Below are 25087 nucleotides of genomic sequence, written 5' to 3' on the forward strand. Positions count from 1 at the left end.
GGTTGTACCTGTTGTGATAATGGAGTTGCAGGATGGGATTGCACCTTACAAGGACAAATCTTGACTTGTGGTGTGCTCAGGTATGTTGTACAGGAGCTCATCACTCCCAGTAAAGCCAGAAAGGTTCTATTACCTTTACGCAGGTACTTTCTGGTTCCGAATTAAGCATCACAACAGGTGTGTGAAGACCTGGTGAGCGAGTTGGACAATCTCGAGATGGTGGAAGTTTCTGTTGTTTGATGCACACTGGACCTGGTGTTTGGTTTGATGTTGAGCTTGCCTGGTGTTGATTTAAGCCTTGTTCCATCATGGAATTTTAACAAGTGCAAAGCAGGGTTGATCAATTGGTTCATCTACCTGTCTATCAGTTTATTTCTATGATCGAGGAACTACTGGATATTGATCGAATTATATATTTTGAACACTGCAGAATACATATCGGAAGATGAATCGGAACACAAATTACAACCTGCGGTTTCGCAGTACTTTGGCAAATTGTACGGAACCTCATCCCGAGTGCGCATGTACACAGTTATCTCCTTCCGTCAAGTCGTGTCTGACATTTGGTTACATTCATGATGAGATTTCTCCAAACATCCCTATCCTGCACTGTTTCCCAAAGATCTGGCAGAGACAGAAGCTCGGTTGCATCTTTTACCCAATCCATCAGGCACATACAAGGTCTTCCTCTTCTTATTATTCTTCTCCCTCACCCTTACTCATCATGGTTGATTTCACCAGACTTTATTTTTTTTCTGCAGGCATGGACTATGTTTCTGCAGGCATGATGTTTCCAAAGTATGACCGTTTCAGTTTTAACATCACTGCTCCTAATGTACATTGTGGTCTAATTTCTTCAAGCACTGATTTGGTTCTTCTTGCAGTCCGTGGAATTTTGAACACGAGTCTCTTACAGACTTACACCGCGTTTCAAAACTGTCAGTCTTCTTCCTTTTCCCTGTCCAGGACTCACATCCATCGATCGCAACTGGAAATACCAGAACTTTCACCATACACCTCCTCTTGGTTTGAATTGTCACATCTTTATCTTTCCAGACCTTCATCAAGCCTGACATTACTCTTCCTCCCACTACTGTCTCTAACTTTCTCCTTCACATTCTCCACTCACCTCAATCTTCAAACTCAGGAAGACGAAACTTTCCACTATTTCCATGTGATCGTCTCCCAATCTGAACACGTTGATAAGATTTTATTTTATTTTAGGTATAAATAAGGACCAAATTTTTAAACTTTCCTTCTTCACTGTGTACAGCAGTTTCACCAAGACCTCTTTAAGGCCCGGTCACACCTTGACGTTTTAGCCAGCGATGGCAACGTATTAAAATGTATCTAAAACGCTGGCTTACGTTGAACTTTTGATGTTTTTTTTTTTTAAGATTCGAACGTATTCATAGCGACTTGGTCTTATGTATAACGCATTGGTAACGGACACAGAACGTTTCGTTGTGTTATAGATAACTTATACCAACGAATGCTGAACCTGTTGTCGGCCTACACAACCGATGCCCAACGATAGTCTAACTTAGGCATAGCGCGTTGCACGCATCGCCGACGATGTCGTGACGTAGCCTATTAAAAGGCTGACGCACAATGATTCGAATCATAACTGCCGTAGAAATGGAAGTGTCAACATCGCGGTCACACCTTGGTGATCTTGCCAGCGTATGCTGACCTAAGAAAAATGTGTAAAACGTTGGGGCACGTCAAACACGGTATGAGTAAGTTTGGTATACGTGAGTACAACGCTAAAGTACACTATCATAAGTCGTAGTAAGTAGAGTACGTCAAGAAATTTTAAACATGTTCAAAATTTTACGACGTACTTGGCGTATGACACACGCTCCGCATGCGATGGGGATAAGTTGTACACACGATATGTGGACGCTTACACACGTCCACAAACGCTACTTATAAGCTACTCATAAGTCGAAACACGTCATGGTAATGTCTTTTTTACGCAAAACATATTTCTAACTTATGTTTGACGTGCTTTGAACCAATTCTTTACGTAGTCCCAACACACATCGACGTATGTAGACGTATTCCAATGACGTCTTCCGGTCGACAAAAAAAAATAAATGAACGTGTTTCTAGCTTACAACTGCCATATAAAGACGTGTTCCCAGCGGTTTTGGGAATTGGTATATAAAAATGGTGTTCATAAAAGGGGAACCCAACAGTGTTTTCAAGTCCTTTTTGAGTCGATGTCCATGTCAGCAGTAACAGTATCAGTATTAGTATTAGTAGTAGTTTGTTCATGTTGGCAGTAGTAGGTGAGTGTGAGGGGGAGGGTGTGGGTTATGATGGATCCTCCTTGCGTCCGCGTGTCCACGGGTAGGAGACATCTTTTCACCATTGTTCGAAGTTCTTCGCGGCTAATTTTTGATGAGGCTTTTTCAACAATGAGCTATGGCTTGTTTTTACGATTTAGGTCTATTCATAACGGGTTGGACAAATGCACAATGAACTAATAATGTGCAGAGAGCGCTTCGATAACTTATAGATACGGTATACCAACGAATAATTATCGTGTAGCCGGCGTTCACAAACTATGCCCAACGACAGCCTAACTTATCCATATCGTGTGGCAGTTTATCTTTGCCGGTGACGTGGGGTTTGCTATTCATAGGCTGCCACTCAACGATTTAAATGGCTGCATCTCCACTATTGAAAGTAGACGCTTGCACTCAACAATTGGATACTTTTTTTTTACACTCAACGACTTTTAAACGGTACCACTCAGCTATTTTCATTGTTTACAATGAACGATTTAAATTGCTGTCACTCGCCTTTGTTTTTTGACGCTGGGGTTTTGAAATTTGAAGCGTTTCTTCTGAACGTGTTAAAATGCTCAAACTCGACTATTTCAAATAGACGCTGCCGATGGACAATTGGAATCATAGCCAAGCTCGACATCGAAGTGTGAACATCCTCGTCATGCCGAAGAAAAGTTTGAAGAATGCTGCAAATAAGTGTCCTGGCCGTGGCCGTGGACGCTGACGCAAGGACGATCCATTATACCGACGTCTTTCAGCCTATGAGTAACTTAAAAGTAACGTCTGTCGACGTGTGGCAACGATCGCGTAACGTGCCAACAACACGTTAATCATAGGTTAGAAATAAGTTTCGGGTACGCTAAACATTACCTCGGCGTGTCTCAACTTATGATTAACTTACAAGTAGCATGTGTTGACGTCTGTCAACGATCGCAGACCGTGCATACAACTTGTGGCCAGCGTAGCGGAACGTGTGAGTCATACGCCGGCATACGTCGTGAAATTTCAAGCATGCAAAAATTTGAGGGCAACCGAAAAGTACAACGTTTAAAGCCAACGTACAACGACGTATGGCAGTGTTTTTCAGCGTGCTCTCAATGTTATCAAAACTTACCCATAACGTATTCAACGTGTGCCAGCGTTTTAGAAAAAAATTTCAAAAATCGGCATACGTTGGCTAAAACGTCAAGGTGTGACTGGGCCTTTACTTTTTGCCATCAACAGAGTTGTTTCATCAGTATACCTTAGATTGTTGATACATCTTCCTCCAATCCTGACTCCATCCTCTGTCATCCAAGTTTGATTACCTCGTGATGTACTCACTATACAGATTGAACAACGAAGGGAAGAAAATGAACCCCTATTCCAATCCCAAGCCACTTTGTCTCTCCCTACTTTGTTCCTAGTGTAGCTTTTTTTTTTAGTGTACAGGCTTCTCATCAGACATATCAGGTGCTCTGACATCCACATTTCTCTCAGAGGTGCAGAGAGGTGTGAGGTAAATTTTTTTAGTCTGTCTACCTGTCTAGCAATCAAACAAAATTAAATATTATTCAAACAACTTCACACATGGTTTACTGACTTCCTCTGCTCTCATAGCCAATGTGTGGCTCTCAATAAAATATTTTCATTCTCTCTCTCTCTCTCTCTCTCTCTCTCTCTCTCTCTCTCTCTCTCTCTCTGTCTCTCTCTCTCTCTCTCTCTCTCTCTCTGTGTGTGTGTGTGTGTGTGTGTGTGTGTGTCTGTGTGTGTGTGTGTGTGTGTGTGTGTGTGTGTGTGTGTGTGTGTGTGTGTGTGTGTGTGTGTGTGTGTGTGTGTGTGTGTGTGTGTGTGTGTGTGTGTGCGCGCGCGTGTGTGTGTGTGTGTGTGTCAAGGCCGGAGTGCCCCGAGGCAGTATTCTGGATGCAGTCCTATTCCTGATCTTCATCAATAATCTGACTCTGGAAAATCCCCTTTATCTATTTGCTGATGACTCCACCCTCTGCCGTGACATCCCTCATCCTTCAGTTAGGCAGGCTGCAGCCTCTTCATCTCTTCAGACCTTGACAAAATTACAAGCTGGTCAAACACTTGGAATATGTATTTTAATCCTCACAAATCTCACACTCTCACTATCTCTCTCCGAAAGTACCATCTGGCAAACCCTCCTATCTACTTTCTTAACAATCCTCTTGAGGAAGTTGTCATTCAAACTCCTGGGTCTTCGTATCAGCCATGATCTTTCTTGGCCAAGCCACATTTCAAAATTGGCCTCCAAAGCCTAATTAATTTTGTTGATTAAGGTGGTGTAAAAGACGGTGCATCAACGGCGTTAAACCTCGGAAAAAAATGGGTTTTTCTTCTCCAGTTTTTAAAAAATTACACTCACGTTCTCAGCGTTTATTTCCATTGAATTATATACTTGAACACTATAGAATATAAATTGCCTTGCTTGCATTTCCAAAAACACAGTTTTGCAGTCCTGGGACAGAATTTTATGCCATCTCAACCAATTAAATTTGCTGTTTGTGTTCTCAAGGCAAAGTAGCAGCAAGATTCAGACAAAATGGCAGTTCGTGCTCTGAAACGCAAAGCAAGAGTTGAAAAGACTCGAATCTGAATCCGTCCACAACTTTTTGAGATATCCTGAACACAAACAAACAAACAAACAGAAATGGGTGAAAACATCACCTCCTTCATCTTCTGTGGCAGAGGTAAAAATGTTTTCAGTTGTTACAAAGCAATGAATCGCCACATCACGGCAGGATAGCCGAGAGGTATGCACACTCGCGCAAAGCTGTCTAGCCTGTGTTTGAATCATGACCCAGTTATAAACTGTCATCCCGGTGTTTCACAGGTAGGTTGATTCATCAATGCGTGTGCCGTCTCTTGGATGGATGTTCGTTAAACTGGACATTACATCTGCCGGAATCCCCATTCTCCCCATCCCCTCCCTCCCCTCCCTCCCCTCACCTTTCCCGCTCTCACCCTCTCTCTCCCACCCCCCCCCCCTGTTTAGTTTTGAATTTAAAACAGCTTCCCCATAGTGTAGCATGTATGAATCAGATTTGGAGTGAGCCGACCAGAGCGTGCAAAGATTGCTGCATATGCGAGCACGCATGAATGTAGGCAAGCCTTTACCAGGTAGATAGCATGGGTTTTAAATGTTCCTGCCTAGTTTTATATGGAACCCGGCAGTTACAAAGAAAGTGTGGCTGTTTGTGCGGCGCATTTTATCTCCTTCTCTTCCCCTCATGCTGCCTTCCTTTTCCAGCCCATGACACCACTTTCCCTTCTCCTCATGCTGCTTTCCTTTTCCCTCCCCTCATGCTGCCTTCCCTTCCCCTCACACTGCCTCCCCTTCTCCTCCCATGCTGCCTTCCCCTCCCCTTGCACTGCCTTCCCTTTTCCTCATGCTGCCTTCCCTTCACCTCCGCTCACACTTACCTCCTCCTAAACCCCTTCCCCTCTCCACCCACTCAAGCTGTTTTAAAGTACCCCATTATGTTCAATCCTGTACTACCCCTCCCCCTTTCTCCACAATTCCCCCTACCAAACGCAAGTCGAGAACCCCCTCCCCTCACACTTATCTCCTCCCAAACCCTCTCTTCTCTCTCCCATCCTCTTTGCTCCCACCCACCACCCCCCCTTTCCTGGAGTGTATAGCGACGTTTGGTGAGGCATCACTCTCCCCACCTCCTCCACCTTCCTCGCTGTTCCCCCCTTTCTCACCCATACTAGCTCCTCCACCCCTCCTCTCTCCCTCCCCTCCCTCCATCTCCCCCCCTCTAATATTCCCATAAGTGAAGTGATGGGTTGCATTTACTTGTTTAAAATAAAAAAAATAAAGTGAGCCCTCATTCTTTAAAAAAAAAGGAGTCTTGAAACATGGCAATTTTGATTGCCAAATACTTGCCATTTCAACTCACTCAACCATTATGTGTCAAAACTAAATATTTTTTTGTATTTTAGTATGATAATCTGTAAATAATCAACAGAACAGTACATTGAAAAATTGCACAGAATCATGTGTGTCTAAAAATGATATTGGGTCATTTGAAGGAACCTGGATAGGATTCAACTACTATTCCTATATCCTCAAACCCATCCAGGTGAACATTGCAGTTATTATTTCTCTTTGTAAGAATTCACTTCTTCCGAGACAGATAAAGAAAGAGAAATTAAGAGGAAAATGTCCAAAAATATCACACGTTCCTCCAAACACAATGTTTTCCTCCAAAACACAATCAAAGATGACATTTCATGTGGGGTGAGCAACTCAAATGAATCTAAACCATGAACTATTGTTTTGTTCTATTCTGGACACTTGAAAATAAACAAATAAAAGACACAAAAGGCAATGTTCAAGAACTTTAAATAACAATTATCAAGACATTGAAATCAATTTTGCTGAAGCATGGAAATATTTTCGACAAAGCAATCGCATGATGATAAACAATCTTGTTGAGAAACAAATTAAGCCCTTTATTTATAATTGTGAAAATAAAAATTATATTGAATCTTATCCTGATGGATATTCTGACAATGACATCAATGTTACATTCAACCATGCGTGAGAAACAAATACAAAACACGTATGCATTAATTAAACTTGCTCCAATTTGAAAGGCTTTGTTTGTAAAATTAAAACACACAACAGATATAACATTGATTACCTAATCGAGTTCCAGCGGATGAGCATTCTAAAATGTACATTCATGCAATTGTTGAAGATCATCCGATACAGGAACTACACTATACAGTACGTACAAGGGAAGTCAAAGCGTGGCACTATAAAAACCCATGTGATGTCCATGGAAATTTATAAAACCTTCCATTCACACGCTTTCATCACAAATCACTGTGCATTCTGCCCGTCATAAAGATGGCCGAGCGACCACAATCTTGAATTGATGTGCTGTCATCTAATCACACAAATATAGATGTGAAACTTTGGCTAAAATTTGATAAAATCCACAAGGCAATAATTGATAGATCTTTCTCACACATATTTGGAAATGCTAAGAAGACGTGCAAAAACGATATTTCCATGGTGTGTGAGGCCTTACATCATCCTGATTGTGTTCGGGATCAGTGGTTAAAATATAGTATATACTGTAGTATGTGTTTCAAGAATATTTTCAAACAAATAAAATAAAATAAAAAAACTCCTGATAAGCAGCAGAAGAATTACCAAGACAAAAAATATATGGATGTACTTAAGTACAAATATTTACACACAAACTTAATTATAATTATATTTTTACCATTATGATTTGGTATTTCAACAATCAAATTGATATTCTGAGATCAGATGTGGCTAGAAAGAGTGTTTATAAAGAGAAGAGCAATTTTAACTTGAGGTTTTGTGCCACTTTGTTATCAATGGCACATGCAAACATGATTGCTGATACAACCAGGAATGAGAAACCTTTGTATTTAACTAGGATCACAGTTCAAACCTGGTTCTTCAACCATTTCCAGGAAGGGGAGTGCTTACTTAAGTGCTAAAGGTGGTGGCAGAAGGCCAAAGGATTCAAAACACTCAAACCTGAGGACCCCTGGCCCATTAATTGGGGGGGGGGGTGTTTAAGTAATAATCCAACACTGCTCTCGACGAAGGAGAGTGATTCAATTGACAACTTAAATGGAAAGCTAGCTCAGAAGGACATGATCTTAATCAATTATACCTTTAACATGCACAGAATAATGGGGACATCAAATTGAGTAAGGTTAGTCTTCTTCTCTACGTGAATGTGGGTTTGCATCCTTGCTGGGATCACGGCTGTGCAACGAGTGCAATGCCCCCTTGTAGGATAGACCATTCATTCCTGAAATTTTGTAAGAATGCCGGTGATAACTCGCCTACACTTCATCAAGACACCGCGTGACCTTCAAGGTCCTCCAGCTAATGTTAGCCCGGATGGGATGCCCAGCAACACTAACAGCCTGCGAAGTACCAATCCGACAGTTTATCGTCTGGTCATGAATCAAACCCAGATGATGAAACAGCACAAAGAGAATGTGCGCTACCTCGGCACCGTCCAGTCGTACTTGGGATAGTATGCAAGATGGGCCAGTCAATGTAAAAAGTCCAAAACATTCTTCACTTTCTGTGCACTTTGACCTTAATTGTGCCTTTTTAAGACAATGAGCCCACTTAGAATCCTTCGAGCGACTCAAGATTGGTTTTCCAAACACATTCAAAGACATGCTGTAGATTAATTTGATTATGCTTGTTTAATAAATTAATTAATACGTGTGGTTGTGTTCACCTAACAATGTAAGGTGTATTAATTAATTTTTTTTTTTTAGCTTTTTGCAATCGTCGTTATCTGCAGTGACGTGTTTTGAAGATTGTTTAATGTATAATCGTGCCATTACATCCCTGTCCGACCATCGTCAAAACACATGCAACATTTAAACAAATATTCACGATCACATTTGTGTTGACTTCGGAAGGAGGTAATCAGATGTAGAAAAATATTAAAGGACAAATGTACAATGTGTTCCTTCATCCATCCTTCTCCATCGCGTACATCATGGATAATTTAAACCTACGATCGATAAATTGCGTCCATCCAACAATGCGAGCGGTTCAGAGAATGAGACAATAATGAATTGTGAATGTAGAACTCTCAGCCTGAATGCACTTGTTCAGCTTTGCTGGGATTTCCTTTAAAAAAAAAAAAAACAACTTAGCGATGGCAATAAAAACTTAAGTGATCAAACTTATGCAAAAATAAAGCAATAACCATGTGCCTTGAGATCTCTCATCTTGGTTAAGTTTTTATCGTTTCCTTTCGAAACATTTCCCCATCTGTATAGAAACGGAATCGTCGGTTCTTTTGCCACCTACGTGGTGCATGGTCGAGCAGTTGTTTCACACTTTGTTGTCTTGTTACGTGCAAACAATCTTCGCTGTCAGCCACAAATGATCTCGGGTAACCTGTGGATTGTCCTCTTGCGTAAGTGCAAGTCCAACCCGATGATGACATAGCTGAGAAGCCAATGAAGTTTCAGAAACCTTATTTCCAAATTTTTCTTCTGTTCAAGGGGAATGTCACGCGCAAGATCAATTGCTTGCCGGCCACGTAGCAAAACACAGGTGCGTTAATCACTGGCAGGTTGATCGTCTGCAATCTTCGACCAACAACTGCTCACGACGTGTTCAAGTACTCGATGCCGATTCTACAAAGAGAAGCACAAGAAGCTCACAAATGTATTGTGTTTACATCATGGTGAGGTGAAGAAGCTTACAGTATAACATAACTTTACAAAACAAAGGAACAACAGTAAAAATAAAATCTTCGAAATTTACTTTACCTATTCCGGCAGAAACAGCAATCAAAAATAGCTCACATAATTCCTTCCGAAGTTGCATGTTTGTTTGCCTGTGAAAGCAGTGGCTCTGAACCCCGACCATCCTCAATATCGTCAGGTTATTCCCTGAAATTGCTTTTAAACCGGGTGCAAGTCTAACTGCAGTGCTAACCTTGGGCATGCATTAACAAAGTATCTCAAGTTTAGCATTGAACATTTAATTAACCAGAAACACCCGCTACATAAGGGAGTGCGTCACGTGAACGTTAATATTATGATTATTCTTTCAAGGCCACAATGATTCCCACGTTCTGCGGGGGAAGCTTGGCCAAAGTCTTTCAATGGTCAGAAGTGACGTTTGCTTAAGTTTATGGCGGAAATTTGTAATTTGTTCAGGATGCCAGTAACAGCTCGCCTACTCTTGGCGAAGGATGCAGCAGGATCATTAACGACCACCAGCTGATGCTGGCAGACTGGACGCTGAGTTTCAGGCCCATCCGAGGGATGGCACATGCATTCATGAATCGTCCTACCTGCGAAACACCGGAATGGCAGTTTATAGCTCGGTCGGGATTTGTAACCAGGGTGTAAAGCGTAAATGACAACATCTCATAATTATATTTCCCATTAGCGGTTGTTAAATATAGCTTCATTATATGATGCGTTTTCATTTTCTTTGTACTGCAACTGGAAATGTTAAATTTAATCAACTGGTATCTTGATTTATTTCTGATGCACTTCTGGTAATACAGTGCAGTATTCTCAGCGTAATCTCAGCGATAACCGCATCGCAACTCATAAGTTTGTGTTATCACAAGATGCGTTTGTCAAGCCGAGAGTCATGCATTGGAGTACCTTGTAATGTACATGTGTGATTTATTTGGACCATGTTCGAAAGTAGGTCAAACGGCTTTTATCCATTCGCCAAACGTCTACGAACGGAAGGACAGCCGCATAATCTAGGCATGGCAAACTCGGCTTTAGAGCCCAGCATAAGGCCAAAAAAAAAAAAAATGTTGCATTGGCGTAACCCGCCCGACCCTAAAAATTCCGCCGACCCTACGTTTTTTTTTGTTTTTTTGCTATCGATTTCAAGTATCTTGTTGATTGCGATCGCGATCGCAAAAACCCGGAAGTGTTTCGAACAGAACCCGCCGACAAAAAGGGTGGTACTCGAGCCGGGGGAGATTTTGGGAGGGATTTATTAGGATTTATTAAATTTTTGGATTTGTTATCCAAAAATTTTGGGATTTATTAGGAAAAAAAAAATAAAATAAAAAAAGATCCCGACCGACCTACCCTATTTTTCAGTGACCCGTTACGCCAATGCAACATTTTTTTTTTTGGCCTAAAGAGGCAACAAGGTACTTCTTCATTATAATTCAGTGCACAAATATGTCAGGCATCCATGGAACAAAGTATTAATTAAGTGGTTTCAAAGGTCTTTTTTTCATGTCAAGCTTTAGTATTATTTAGTTTCGGTTCTCTCCTCGGCCCTCAAGTTTCTGGGCCCAAGCCGTGTGTTTTTGAGTTCATGTATCATGCTATATGTCTCCGTCAATTGGAAAGTTTAATTATTGAGGTATATCAGGTAATGTGAGATTGTTGTAACTATTGGTATTTTTTTTGCACCGTAATCGTTTCTCCCGGTGTCGGTGTGCAAGCGCTGTATTGGGGAAGAATGAAATTCAAGACACTCGCATTGAGATCTTTGCTTGTAATTATGCTGAGGCATCTACAGACAGCTTTAGAGGTGAGTGTGCGTACCTGTCGGTCATTCTGCCAGACCCCATGATAATATTATTAATATATCACCATCATTGGATAGAATTGACTGATTGATTTGTGATTATAATAATTTTGACTTCCAGGAGATGTGCTGTTAGCCACGCTTAGCCGACACACCGGACATGTACAAGTACTATACGTCCACTTTTCTCCAAGTTTCCCGAAGGTGAGTATTAAACAATGATTGCGACCAAATGCGGATGAGCGTTTGGTCGCTATCATTGTATAATATACTCATTTAATCACCTTTAATCACTAAAGATGATTGCAGCTGAGCTAGCAGCATACCGAGAGGTCGAGCAAGTCGAGCTAGCTCAGATCCATTAGTCTGTGGGGGATTCGATAAGGATAGAATACCTCAAGAATGCCGGTTTCCTCCAAATTTCTTTCAGTTTAGTGTTAATCAACAGCAGCGACTGTTTAAAAATGTCATCATATGTTTGACAGAATTGTTTGTGGTTGTAATAATTTTTTACTTCCTGTAGGTGTGCCCCCCAAAACGCCATGGTAAGCTATTTATACACCTTAACACAGAGTTCATCCAACGTGGAAACTCCCTTTGTGGAAGATGGAGAGGGGGAGGGGAATGAAGTCACTACAACCTCCAACGTGTGCATCCCCAATCCACCTGTCGAATTTGGTTGAGATTGCTCAAGTAACGATGGAATGTATCTCGGACAGACAGACACCAAATTGAGTATTTTTGGATGATTGCAGTTTTGATATTTACAATGTAAAATACTATGTCACACATCTCACCGGAACTGCTCAGGGATGGAAAAGGTTTTGACTCAACTTGGGACTCGTTCATGGAAAGCATCCTACACAGAAGGAAAATATGAGATTTTTTACCTCTCCAGAAAAGGATAACAACATGATTATATGATTACACAAAGGATAACAGCATGATCACATAATCAGGTCAGGTCAGGTCAGGTATGGGGGCATGCGCAAGAGCAGCGCGTCGCTGCGTCCACTTTCCGCCGGTACTCCAGGGGCCTCCGTCTGGCCATCCCCCAGGAAGATGCATGACCCATTCCCATCTCCTTGAGATACTGATCAACCTGCTGCAACCACGAGACACATGGTCAGCCCATTGGCCTCCTCCACTCAGGAGACTCCCTCACTGAGAGAATCTGGTGAGCAGGATCAGCATCAGGAAAACGAGCCACATGTCCATACAGCCGCAGCTGACGCTCACGTACTATGCAGGTAACAAATCTCATCCGAGTCTCTCTCAGCAACCTCTTGTTGGACACAAAGTCCGACCAACGATAACCAAGGATTCTCCGAAGAGACCTGGTACCAAAGGAATTAAGTCTCCATCTCAGATCATTGGTCAGAGTCCAAGTCTCGCATCCATAGAGCAAGGATGGAAGCATCAAGGATCTGAAGACTCGGACTTTCATCCTCCCGCACAGGTACCGGCAGCGCCACACCCCATGATCCAGTGAATCCATGACTACCCGGGCCCGATCCAGATGTCTTTTGACCTCTGACTCACAGCCAGCAGAGACATGAATATCACTGCCAAGGTAAGTGAATCTCTCCACGACCTTAACATCCTCACCACAAACAGACAGAGACAGGACAGCAGCATCCAAGATGTCATTGAAAGCCTGAATCTTAGTTTTGACCCAGGAAACCCATAATCCCAGTGGCACCGACTCCTCATTCAGCACCCCGAGGGCCCCCAAAAGGATATCTAAAGTCTCTGCAAAGATAACTGCACCATCTGCGAAATCAAGGTCAGAGATCTTGACATTCTTAAACGATGCACCGTAGCTTAATATCTCTGGCATCCTCTTGAGAATCCAGTCAATACAAGTGCTGAAAAGTGTGGAGGCCAGTCCACACCCTTGATGAACTCCAATAACAAATGGAAATAAGTCAGAGATGGTACCACCACATCTCACAGCACTCTCAGTACCAGAGTATAGTACCGACATCAGATCAATCAGTTTTGGTGGCACCCCACAAAGACCTAGAATCCTCCAAATGGATTCCCGATTCACTGAATGAAACGCTTTACAGAGATCAACATAGGCTGCAAGCAGCCCCTGCCGAAACTCTCGTCTGCATTCGGTGGGGATCTGAAAAACAAGGATACGGTCAATCGTTGACTTCTTTGGTGTAAAGCCTGACTACTCTGGATGCTGGTGCTCAAGCAGATGGTGGCGAACCCTATCAAGAATTATCCGAGCAAAGACCTTGCCCGGAACTGAGAGCAGTGTTACCTCTCGGTGGTTGTTGCAGTCTTTGTGATCACCCTTCCCTTTCCAGAGAGGGACAACAAGGCCCCTCTTCCAGTCAGTTGGGATGATGCCTGTGTTCCAGGCAGAGCACAGAACTGCATGCAACGACATGAGTGCAGCATTTCCACCAGCCTTGAGAAGTTCAGCATGGATGCCACAGATCCCTGGAGCTTTACCCCATTTCAACCGGTTCACCGCAGCCTGTGTTTCCACAAGCGAAGGTGGACCACAGTTGATTGGAGGGTCAGCAACAGGGATTGTAACACCCCTGACGTCCAACTCGACAGCTGGTGGATCAGTCTGGTACAACCACTCAAAGTAACAGGCCCAGCGGTCCTTCACTTCGGACTCATCTGTCAAGAGCCTACCACCCTCTGCTCCAACTGCAGTACACCGAGGGATGGGCTTGGATGAACGCAATGCACAAATTCCCCTGTAAGCGGGACGAGAATCACTTGACTACAGTTGATGCTCTACTCCCTCGCAGATTCCTCGCATATAGGCCTCCTTGTCCACCCTTAGCACACGTACAGTTTTACGCCTCAGCTCCCTGAACAGCTCAGCTCTGCGACTCTGGTCAATGGTATCCAGTGTCCCTTGAGAGACAAAATTCTTCTTTGCCCTGCGGTGAGTTCCAAGACATCCACCGGCAACATCAAGGACAGTGGTGTTGAAGGCACTCCAGAACCCTTCAGGACCTCCTAAAGCACCCAGACCCCCCAAACCTCCACTCAGCCTGTTCGCAAACTCCTCAGCCACCATCTCATCTCTGAGCTTGACAAAATCCGGCCTAGTTTGGGATCTTACCATTCTCCTGGATTTAAGCTGAAACCTCAGAGTTGCTATAACAAGCCTGTAGTCAGTATTGAGGAACTGAGCACCCTGGTAGTCCCTGCAGTTCTGGATCATCCTCCAGCAACCATCAACGAGGACATGGTCATTCTCCTTTGCCACACTGTCAGTGTTGGAATACCAAGTCCAGCGATGAGCTTCTGGGCGCTGAAACCATGAACCGGCCACCCTAAGTCCATGACTTCTTGCAAAGTGAAGGAACTCAGTGCTATTCAGGTTCACAGTTCCTGACCCATGGGGACCAACACACATCTCATAACCATCCCTATCAGTTCCAGTTGATGCATTGAAATCCCCTCAGACAAGAAGTGTATCTCGTCTGGGGCACTGATCAACCACAGACTTGAGCGTGGCGTCGAATGTATCCTTCACGGTGAGGTCACTCGCCTCATTTGGAGCATAAACAGAGACCAGGGAAATGACACCTAAGGAGTGACGAATCCTTAGTCTCATAATACGCTCGTTGACCGGTGTTACCTCAATTATCATTGGAGTCAGCTTATTGGACACAGCTACAGCAACTCCTTGGGAATGATAACCATCAGAGTGACCAGACCAATAGTAGGTGTAACCACCCACCATGATCTCGCCGCAATCCGGTCTCCGAACCTCAGAGAGCTGCAATATCAATGTCCAAACGCTTGAGCTCAAATGATAACAGAGAGAGGTGATCATCCTCTCTTAGGGATGAGACATTCCAGGCACCCACCCGAAGGGACCGCCTCAGGTTAACCCAAGGAGACCACCGTCTGGTGGACGACACCTCAGCACCACTCCGACACACTCTCCTGCAATCTGACCCAGGGATGTTACTGCGTGGTTTCCCTCCTATCATCAAAGATTGGGGGTCCCGAAGGCTTTGCCCCAATCCCATCATCCGGTGAGCTGCCCTGCGATGGAAAGCTGCACAGGAGGTACTCCCACGGAGTGGCTTTTCAGATTTCTTTGCGTTTTTGTGTTTTGTGGAATGAAGGGTTTTACGGTGGCTGGAGTGCAAATCCTGCCACCAACCTCCTAATAAGAAGTAACCCAACTGCAGGAGGACGTCCGCAGACACAGTTGGGTGCTAGATATGGATGGCCGTTGGCTCACAAGGAACTCCTCCACCCTTTGACAGGTTTTGTTTTTAATCCTGCTGGGTGTCCATATCCAAACACCCTCCTCACCAAAAAACCTGGTGGGGGAGACGGTTTAGTCACCGACAACCCGACCATGGAACAGGTTAGTACAGGTTTACATGATACCTGCAGCAAGTCACAGATCTAATCTGGCCTGACCTGACTTATTTTCAATAATACTTTATCAATGAGGTGTCAACCCTTTAATCATGGGACCTCTCTGAACAGTGGGTAAACAACCGTCAGTTATGTCAAAGTTAACCAATCGGGCAGTGCAGTGTACCTTTACAACTATTTTATACCTGTTGGTCATTTACCTTATCTTTTTGAGGTTGTCGTACACACGAACACACATACACTGCAGCGAAATCCTTCAAACCTACTCCCTTTAATTGTATTTACTCGGCAACTCTTCTCCCATTCCCCTCTACCTCTTTACACATTTCCCTCAAAGCCTTCATTGCACTTCCACTTATTGTCCTTTTCCCACTGCCTTATTTACACCTTCACATACTTCCACTCATCCCAATCACCCACTTCCCTCAACCTCCTCATTCACTTCCACTTGTATCCCTTTTCTCCCCTTCGCCCACTCGATCCACACTATCCCATCGCCCTTGAGCACAAGCTGCAGTTTTAAGCTCATTTGGTTCAGCTATGCAGGAGTGCTTACAGGTCAAAGAAACAAATTATATCTTATTACATTACGAATGTAATACCCACCCCACTCTGATGGTGCTCCACGATACACATTTACAGGAAGCATTTGCATCACTACTTAAGCCAAAACAAATGGGGCTATGAATGTTATTTTAACCTAAAATCTTCCCGGGTACACACTGGGTACAACCACCAAGGTTCAACTCATTCCGTCCAGCGGTTTAGGTGAGCATACAAGTCAAACAGCCAGAGAACTCGATATATATATATATATATATATATATATATATATATATATATATATATATATATATATATATATATATATATATATATATATATATATATATATAAATATATATATATATATATATATATATGAAGATCACAAGGGGAAAACCAGAGATGTCAGGATAAGTCAATTTTGAAGAAACTGATAAACAAAGTTTCAAGACTTTGGTGGACTGTTTAATAACTGTCATATAGATTTCTTTTCCAGTTAAAGGAAGAGTGATTATTGGCCGATCAAATTAAGCATGTAGCATTTCCCAAGCTTCTGTGTTATTTAATTTAAGAGCAAAGAACGAATCAATGTTGCAAACTGACGTCACTGGTTATTCCCTTGTTTAATAATTGCCATGCAATTTTAACCTTGTTGGTTATTAGCATACATTACATGATTTTGGTGATCACAGATTATTTTTTTCAACATTAAACGGTCATTGTTTTTTTGTTTGATTGGTGTTCAACGCCATACTCAAGGGTATTTCGCTTATATGACGACAGATTCTCCATTTCTTACTCTGTACTACTTAATATGATGGAAAACCGGGAGGAAACCAAGGACAAACCACCCCCGCGATAGCCAAAGTCACCTCATGTGACTCCCTCATATACCTAAGCAGGTTGATTGGGCGGTGGGTACATCGAATGAGGATGGGTACTCAGATGCGCTAACCATTAAGCCATGGCGTGGGTCCCATAAAAGTCACAATAAAGGTTTGACCAGGCTTGAACCACGATATGCACCAACTACGGAGCCCATGATATAACCAAATAGGCTATTGTAGTGCTCAGAGTTTATGCTGTGAAAGTTTTACAACCTTTCATTTTTTAGTTTCTCAACTGAATATTATGGTAGAACAGTTAACATGAATGAAAGGGAGATAACCAGGAGTAAAGTACTGACAACTATGGGTTTCTACTTGTTCAGCTTTGACAACACTTGTTTTTTCATTGCACGGCTAAACTTTATACCATATAAATTATGTGACACCCCTGGTTATTTGTTAAAGTAATATTGTGAGAGGAAACTTTATGTTGCCAACTATTGGCAGGTGCAATAACCCTGAAATTTATAAAAAGTGACATCTCTGGTTTTCCCCTTGTGGTCTTCATATATATATATATATATATATATATATATATATATATATATATATATATATATATATATATATATATATATATATATATATATATATATATATATATATATATATATATATATATATATATATATATATATATATAATTATACACACATGGATGTAAGAAACAACAAAAGGCAACAGTTCTGAAGGCACACTGTTCAAACAAGCATATTAAGTTCTGGTCTTGGATGTACATATTTATACATTCAGGCATCAGAGTTAAGCTGGTTTAGTCTTTAAAAAATTTTTTCTATGTTTGGCTCTTTCATACCAGTGACTGTCATTGCTCAGTTTTTCTGTCACGGTCACGTGCCGAGGTGACATCATTTTCTGCTGCAGGTTATCTGCATCAGAACCACCAATGGACTGGCAAGTGGCAGGATAAATAGTACAAAACACAGGTAAAACATCAAAAGGTGAAAATACAAAGACCAAGTTGGCTATCGGTGAAAAGAATGAGCAAGAACATTTTAAATCTCAGTGTAAAGGATGTAAATCAGAATCGGCAATATGGATTGTCAAATGGAGAAAAACCTAAAAAAAATACCGGCTGAGTGGAGAGGTCATCCTCCACATCTGAAGAATTCATCCCATCTTCAGCACTGGACCACTCCCCATAGTCTTCATTGTTGTCTACTGTAGGTGCTGCCTTAGGAACCCAATCTTTAAGAATAAGGGGAAAGCAAAGTGAGAGAACACATTTAGGGAATCTTTGAGGTCGGTCTCCTCTCGCCAAGCAGCTCCCATCAAAACTCAAGATCATTGCTTGGTGTTGCCTGTGTTTTTGCCTCATGTGACTCATTAGAACTTTTTGCTCTTGTCAAACATATTTCTTTTGCAAGATGTTTCACTACAACCGAGTCACTGTAAAGGGGCTATCTATTTGTGATAGAGGTTAACTGGAGAATGTTGAATTGAGAAAAGGATGAGTTTGGGACAGAAAAGGGGGAGTAAGGAAGGAATTAATAAAGAAGGGAGAAGAGGTTGGCAGGAGAATAGAATGAGATGGAAGTTGAATGTATGCCTTGTACAAGGGAGTAATTGAGTTGAAATATTCTGTTAAATGTTGCGTACGTAATAAGTATATGTATTCAAAGACCGATGTGGTCAGACCTGTGCTGATTATGGTGTTGCAAGGTGTGCCGAGACTGGATGTGCTGCTGCATCTCGTGGCCAACTGCTCCAATGAGCTAATCAGCTGCTCAGAGACTGGAGTAAAGTATTCAGAAAATGCGGGAAGGGGGAAATAGTCAAAAGTGAAAGTGAAAACTAAAGCACAGAAGAGGAAGATGTGGAAAAGTAAAAGGGAGACCGGTTACCATCGTTTCCAAGTGGATTTGGGTCGCTCTTTATCTCGTGTCGCTTCATTTTTGATGGGCTTTTTGTATCTGTCAAGAAACGAGTGACAATGGGTAAAGGAACGAAGAGGTGTAGGTGGTTAATAGTATTATCTGCTACTTTATACGGAGTCGGAGCAACTTGTCTGCTGAGTGAACGTCAGCCTGTACGTTCCACTTGAGAACAAGACAGCAACCGATGGTGGAAGAGCCCTGAGGATTGTACCGTTTTTGAGTGAGAGGGATCGATACACCAATTCCATTTCGTTCTGGCCATACAGATTATTGATGACATCCCCATGATGACAAACGATGCACACCTGGTGAGTGATTTAAACAGTCATGACCGTGTGGACCATAACGACGGGTCGTCATACTGGGATATTTGAGCTAACACCCACAAACACCCATTTCACGGAGCATCACCACAAACTAGTGAGGGTATCCATTCGTATGAGGAGGGTGCTAATGATGCTCCCTCACCATGTAAGTTTCTTTAAAAGGTACAGTATGTAAAAGTGAATCACCGTTATATTTTTCACAGTGGTTGTATCATTCTAAATGCATAATTCTGGTTGATTTCTTTCACCGGGCATTTTGCTCCGGTATTCTAATCCAAGGTGTTTAATCTGTCAATGTATAATTGTTTCTGTCAGCCACAAAATATCAACAACACCAACAGCAACAAGACTGGATAACTACCTGTCTTTGTTCTTATTGAAGAAGCTTTTTGTCTGTTGTTCGTTGTGACTGTATCTGCAAAACAAACAGCTCTCATCATTGTTTTAAAAATAACTTGCGTCTTGGGGGTGAATTAGTCATCAATTATATATTGATGAGTGCCAGCATAAGTGGTTGTAAAACCCAATTAGCATCGAGCAGAATCGCACGTCGAGTTTGATTCCTCGTCACCCTCGGCCTTGTGTCTGTCAATTTTTCCCATCTCCCATCTGTGTGCATCTTAAATCATCCCCGTTGTGTTCTCATCGCGTTGTCCTCAACATTGAGGACACACATGTGCTACATCAAGCCTCAAACACAGGTTTTACAAGCATGGTGTATCCACAAGTGTTACCTTCGTGCGGCGAGAGCACATGCCTGCGACCCACGCTAGCTATAAAGGGGCAGCATGATTGCACCTCTGAGCAGACAGCCCGGGACCCCCAGATAGCGAGTGCACAGAGGGCACTCTCAGCCAGAGACGGCTGGAGCACGTGTCACGGACACAGCCTGTGACAGTCAGCCCAGCACAGCATTGAGACAACCATCGGCATCACAAGCACAGTTTGGGATAGCGATCAGGAGAGCCATGCACAACAAAGCCCGGGACACCCTGCCAGCACCATGCAGCAATGGACATCCAGCTGCGGAGAGTCTTGTCAAACTGCAAGATTGGCCTGCGTCGCACATCATGATGCTTAAATAGAGAGAGAAGAACACATGCACACACCTATGCACACTGTCAGTTCTTCTGTTCTTCTTGTGTGCCCGACTGAGATTGTAGTGATAAGTTAGCGCTAAGGATCACTCCGAACTGTTACCGTCAAGTCAAGTGCACCGTTCAGTCATCTCAGTTTCTTTAATAGTATTTTTGCCTTCCCATGTTCTCTTCCCCATTATTTATTAACCCTATCACTTTTACAAACCATTGCTGTGTATTTTGAGCCACGATCTCCTCCTCTGTCATAACTAAATCCCCCTGCAAAACTGTTTGCATGTGTTGAAGCAGCTGTGCAGATAAATTAATGAAACGAAACTTCAGCACACCGCTTGCCACGCATGCCCAGTACTCCTTCGCTCGGCATCCGAGGAGTTCAACTCCAGTGGTATTATTACTATTGTCTATTCCTACCTTTGTTCTGATGCTTGGAAGAGCCACCAAGAGCTGGTGTAGCAGAGAAGCGCCTACTGGATCCTGATTGGACTGCTGGGAGGTCTGATCAGATATCAACACAGCATTGCGGGACATTAATCAAAGGACAGTCTAAGCACAGGACAACTTGCCATTGTCTTTATCTTTTCACACACTAGTTACCTCATCTGAGTAAACCTGTTCTGCATTCCCATCAGAACACAGATAGCTCATTTCATGGTGAACCCAAGGTCAAATCCCATGTAACAATGTGTTTGTCTGATGGCATTGTCTCCTAATATTTTTGTAATTTATGAATGTCAAAGTATAATGATCTCTCCTTTTATCCTTGCCCTGCATGTTATGATATGGGATAAGCCAAACCATGAGCCTTAGATACTATAACCAGAGTTGGTGTCAAAGCCACCCAATGCTCGCCTGTTTATACATTTATCGTTTTTAAAAGACTCATCTAATAATTAATATTTTTTATAAAGCATTGCAGTGAAGTCTGAGCCAAATAATTTTAAAGCAATATATGTATTTGTATATTGTAATCAGTAACAAGAGCGCAAGTGAGCACAATATACGCCCAAACAAGAAGGAATATACAGAATTGTGCTACTACATGGAAAACAGCATCCTGGTTGCCATGGCAACCACTTTAGATGACGAACGTATGTCACGACACACCGTCTCCACAGTCTGTATCTATGTACCAAATATGAAACGTGAAAGTTGAAAACTTTGGGAGTTAGAGTGCGGACAGGAACGGACGGACGGACGGACGACACATAATATGCCCCGATATATATATATATATATATATATATATATATATATATATATATATATATATATATATATATATATATATATATATATATATATCAGGCGTATAAAAAAGTGTGGTAGATAAAAACATTAGAAAGGAAAAAATGACTTGCACCAAAAACTTTAACATTTTCACGCTGACGCTGACGCTGACGCTCACGCCGGGGGTATCACTATAGCTCTCTGTTCTTCGAACAGGCGAGCTAAAAAATATATAAATCTGTTGCAAGTAGATCATATTTGTACCACCACATCCTCACTCTCACAAAGAATCTCTCCTATTCAAAATCCAGTCTACCTTCTCAAATCACCTCTTTATTCTCAATCATCATCATTTGATTCCCCTTTGACATTCTCTTCATTTTGACATCACCACGATTGTGTCTTTGCGATTGTGTTTCCATTAACGCTCCCCCTGAGAGAATAGGGTATGATTGATCTTGTGGAGTTTGTTTTTACAATTGACGCCCAAAATTTTTAAACGCACCACAGTTTTAGACCCATAGGAATACAAGACCACCATTTAGAAAAAAAATATTATAATATTTTTTTTTTCTTCCTGTACTCCAAATTTCTGAGCTGCATCTCAGACCGTCAGCTGGGACTTTCGGAATGAAATTTTGCATCAATGATGTGAATAAAAAGTATACGGGGTTGACATATTTTTGCCCTTGACCTCATTTTAAGGTCATGACCTAATAGACATTTCAACATTTTTCACCATAACTCGACTAAGGTTCGTCAGATCAGAACAAAATTCCTCACTATATCCCATAGGCAGAGAGGAAGACGTATTTATGCACAATTTACATGATACCCCTCTGGGTTAAAAATTAAGGTCAAATGACGATCTGAAAAAAATAACATGTTTTTTGTTTCATCGCTCAATTTTGCCAATGCGGAATCTCAGACTGCTTGGCCTTCCAAGTTATTCTTGCATCATAATAGTAGACTTGCAATGAAGTTGTGGACCTGATACTTGTTTTGTGTCCTTGACCTACCTTTTTCGGAATGCCACCTAATTAACAAAAAACACCTTTTTGATCATAAGTTGAATAATTATATTCCGATTTTTCATGATGTTGAGTTTTATGGATAGAATGTAGATGGTTACACATTTTCATAATTTACTCTATCCCGAAATGTTGAAGGTTGAGGTCTGGACAAAATATGGCCATATTTGGATCGCGGGGCAAGGGTAAGTCATGGGCGATCGCCAAAGGTAAGCCGAGAGAGGCCGGGGGAGGCTTACCCTTGGCAATTGTTTTGTAATCACAGATATCTCGTTAATTTGTGTATCCCTTGATGCAGGAAGCTTTATATGGAGGTCATTTACTGCACCCAACATGTTTTCCCTTCCTTTAAGTGTACTTTTTGGTCCATCATACTTCCTTTAAGTGTAGCTCACCCAAGACCATTATTTTGTCAATTGAAAAAAGATTTTTTTTTAGCTGCATGTTGTGTCCGTTCGCTTGCTGAGTCCCCCCGGACTCTGTCTAGAATTTATTGATGAATTTTGTGTGGACAGTGGCATGAAAACGGGAAAGCAGGGGGGGGGGCGAAAAACACCTCAATGGATAGGTTATGAGCTGTAGTTGTGCACCTTGACACTGGTTTTTTTGACAGACATGAATATGCGAGGAAAAAAAACAGTATTTTTAATCGCGCTAATATATTATATTGCGAGACGCCAACCATGATGACGCTGCTAATAAATCCTTGTCTTTCATTACCCTCATAACCCATTCCTTATTATTGTTTAATACACGTTTAAACCTTTAGCCCCTTTTTTCTGTGTTCCCATAATGGCCTTTAACAACAAGAACGATAGCTTCATGGTCCGAGGGGACTGATATGTTCAAAAGAACATACCCTTATATTTCCTCCATACATTTTCAGTTCATGCAGGAATCTTATCTTGTATCGTCAAGACCTTCATATGCAGTCTACATTTCCTTTAATAGTACATTATTGTCATCACTTGCTCCAGATCCTCACATGAGATCCAGATCTTTCAACATTTATTTCAAAACATGCACATCAATTTATGTCATTTTTTTTCTACCCAACTTTTGTCTGTTGAATGGTGTGTGCCATCCTAAGTCATTGAAGTATATTTGTCCCCACCTTAAGTGTCCCAAATGATATCTACTTGCAAACCTCAAAATATCAATGACTTGTCACCCAAGTTAACTTTCATCCCGTTGCTATCCCAATCATGAAATATGGCTCCCAAATGTCTTTGTCCTCTGCTGTATTCTTCCATGAACCTCAAATCGGTTTGAAAATCCTATTGTTTGGCCATAATGATAATCAAATCCACAAGCACCCGAACGTCCATCAGTATGGTGTGTGCAGAAAACGTACCCCTTGCATTACTCATGTTGGGGAAGGTGAAACGCTTTTTGGAGTTATCAATGCCAGGGCTGGGGGAATCTGGGGGTGGGACAAACAAGCCACAGTTAGAAGAACATTTTAAAACATGTCATCACTTAGAAAACTGGTGAGCAGGTAATGTATGACAATGTGTTTGCAAACAAAAAAACATTAAAACAAGTCGAGGTACATTCAAAGTACACCTCCTCCATGGCAAATAAATAAATAAATAACAAATCCTCCAGCATGTGACATTGCGGAGGCACCCGGCAATGCTGCCATGCAGCACACAGAGACGGAATTGGGAGGGAGCAGTGCACAATAATGGATTGATTAATTGCAGAATTAAATAAATAACAATCGAAGAATCATTAATTTCTTAATTGACTGATAGCATACGAAAATCACCACTGTTTCATCCGAATCTGTAATTTTTTTTAAAATTCAGTAATTCATCGAAAAATGAATAATTAATCGATTAATTGATTAATAAAGAAATCAAAAATACCCTTTACAGCCAAATCACTTGTTCACTGTCGTGTCCAAATATTAGCAGACAACCAAGAAAGAAAAGAAAAAAAAAAAAACAAATGGAGTAAAAACTGAGCACTCCCTTCCTTCGGTGCCTAGCGATGACGTCATGCATCGCCTCGATATTTAATTGGGAAGGAGCGGTGTAAAATAAACTAATAGATTGCTGTGCTGTTGAAAATTCTTCAGAAATTTGATTTTGTTGTGAAGATTAAATGGAAATGCCGACAGAGGGTGTAAATGAAAATGATATGCAATAATTATTCATCCTTTCCTTCCACATTTATTATTTCATGAACAAGCTTCACATTTGTGTCACCATAATGTTGTCTATGGTCAGTGCACTTGGGCAAATTCCTGGTATACTAATAAGCCATCCAGTAAAATTCACCATTGGGAGAGTGTGAGTTCATGTTGAATAATTATTTTTTAACATTTCATTCAGACGAGGA

The 25087-nt window shown here is 41.8% G+C and overlaps 1 protein-coding gene across 1 annotated transcript in view; it reads right to left on the bottom strand.

Moving 5' to 3' along the window:
- Window positions 1-7234: 7234 nt before the first annotated feature.
- MCF2L (MCF.2 cell line derived transforming sequence like) overlaps window positions 7235-25087 on the bottom strand; it is a 77831-nt gene continuing 59978 nt past the window's right edge. The window contains exons 27-35 of the mRNA XM_085853462.1: window positions 24096-24164; window positions 20895-20978; window positions 19745-19798; window positions 19025-19093; window positions 18819-18914; window positions 18253-18368; window positions 17977-18071; window positions 12147-12208; window positions 7235-9467 (exon numbers count right to left, since the gene is read on the bottom strand). Of these exons, the coding sequence (XP_085709588.1) occupies window positions 9448-9467; window positions 12147-12208; window positions 17977-18071; window positions 18253-18368; window positions 18819-18914; window positions 19025-19093; window positions 19745-19798; window positions 20895-20978; window positions 24096-24164 (665 nt within the window). The 3' untranslated portion in view covers window positions 7235-9447. The remainder of the gene's footprint in view (window positions 9468-12146; window positions 12209-17976; window positions 18072-18252; window positions 18369-18818; window positions 18915-19024; window positions 19094-19744; window positions 19799-20894; window positions 20979-24095; window positions 24165-25087) is intronic.

Source organism: Eptatretus burgeri, chromosome 14, assembly GCF_056783735.1.
Source record: "Eptatretus burgeri isolate ZD-2024b chromosome 14, Ebu_testis_v1, whole genome shotgun sequence".
NCBI lineage: Eukaryota > Metazoa > Chordata > Myxini > Myxiniformes > Myxinidae > Eptatretus > Eptatretus burgeri.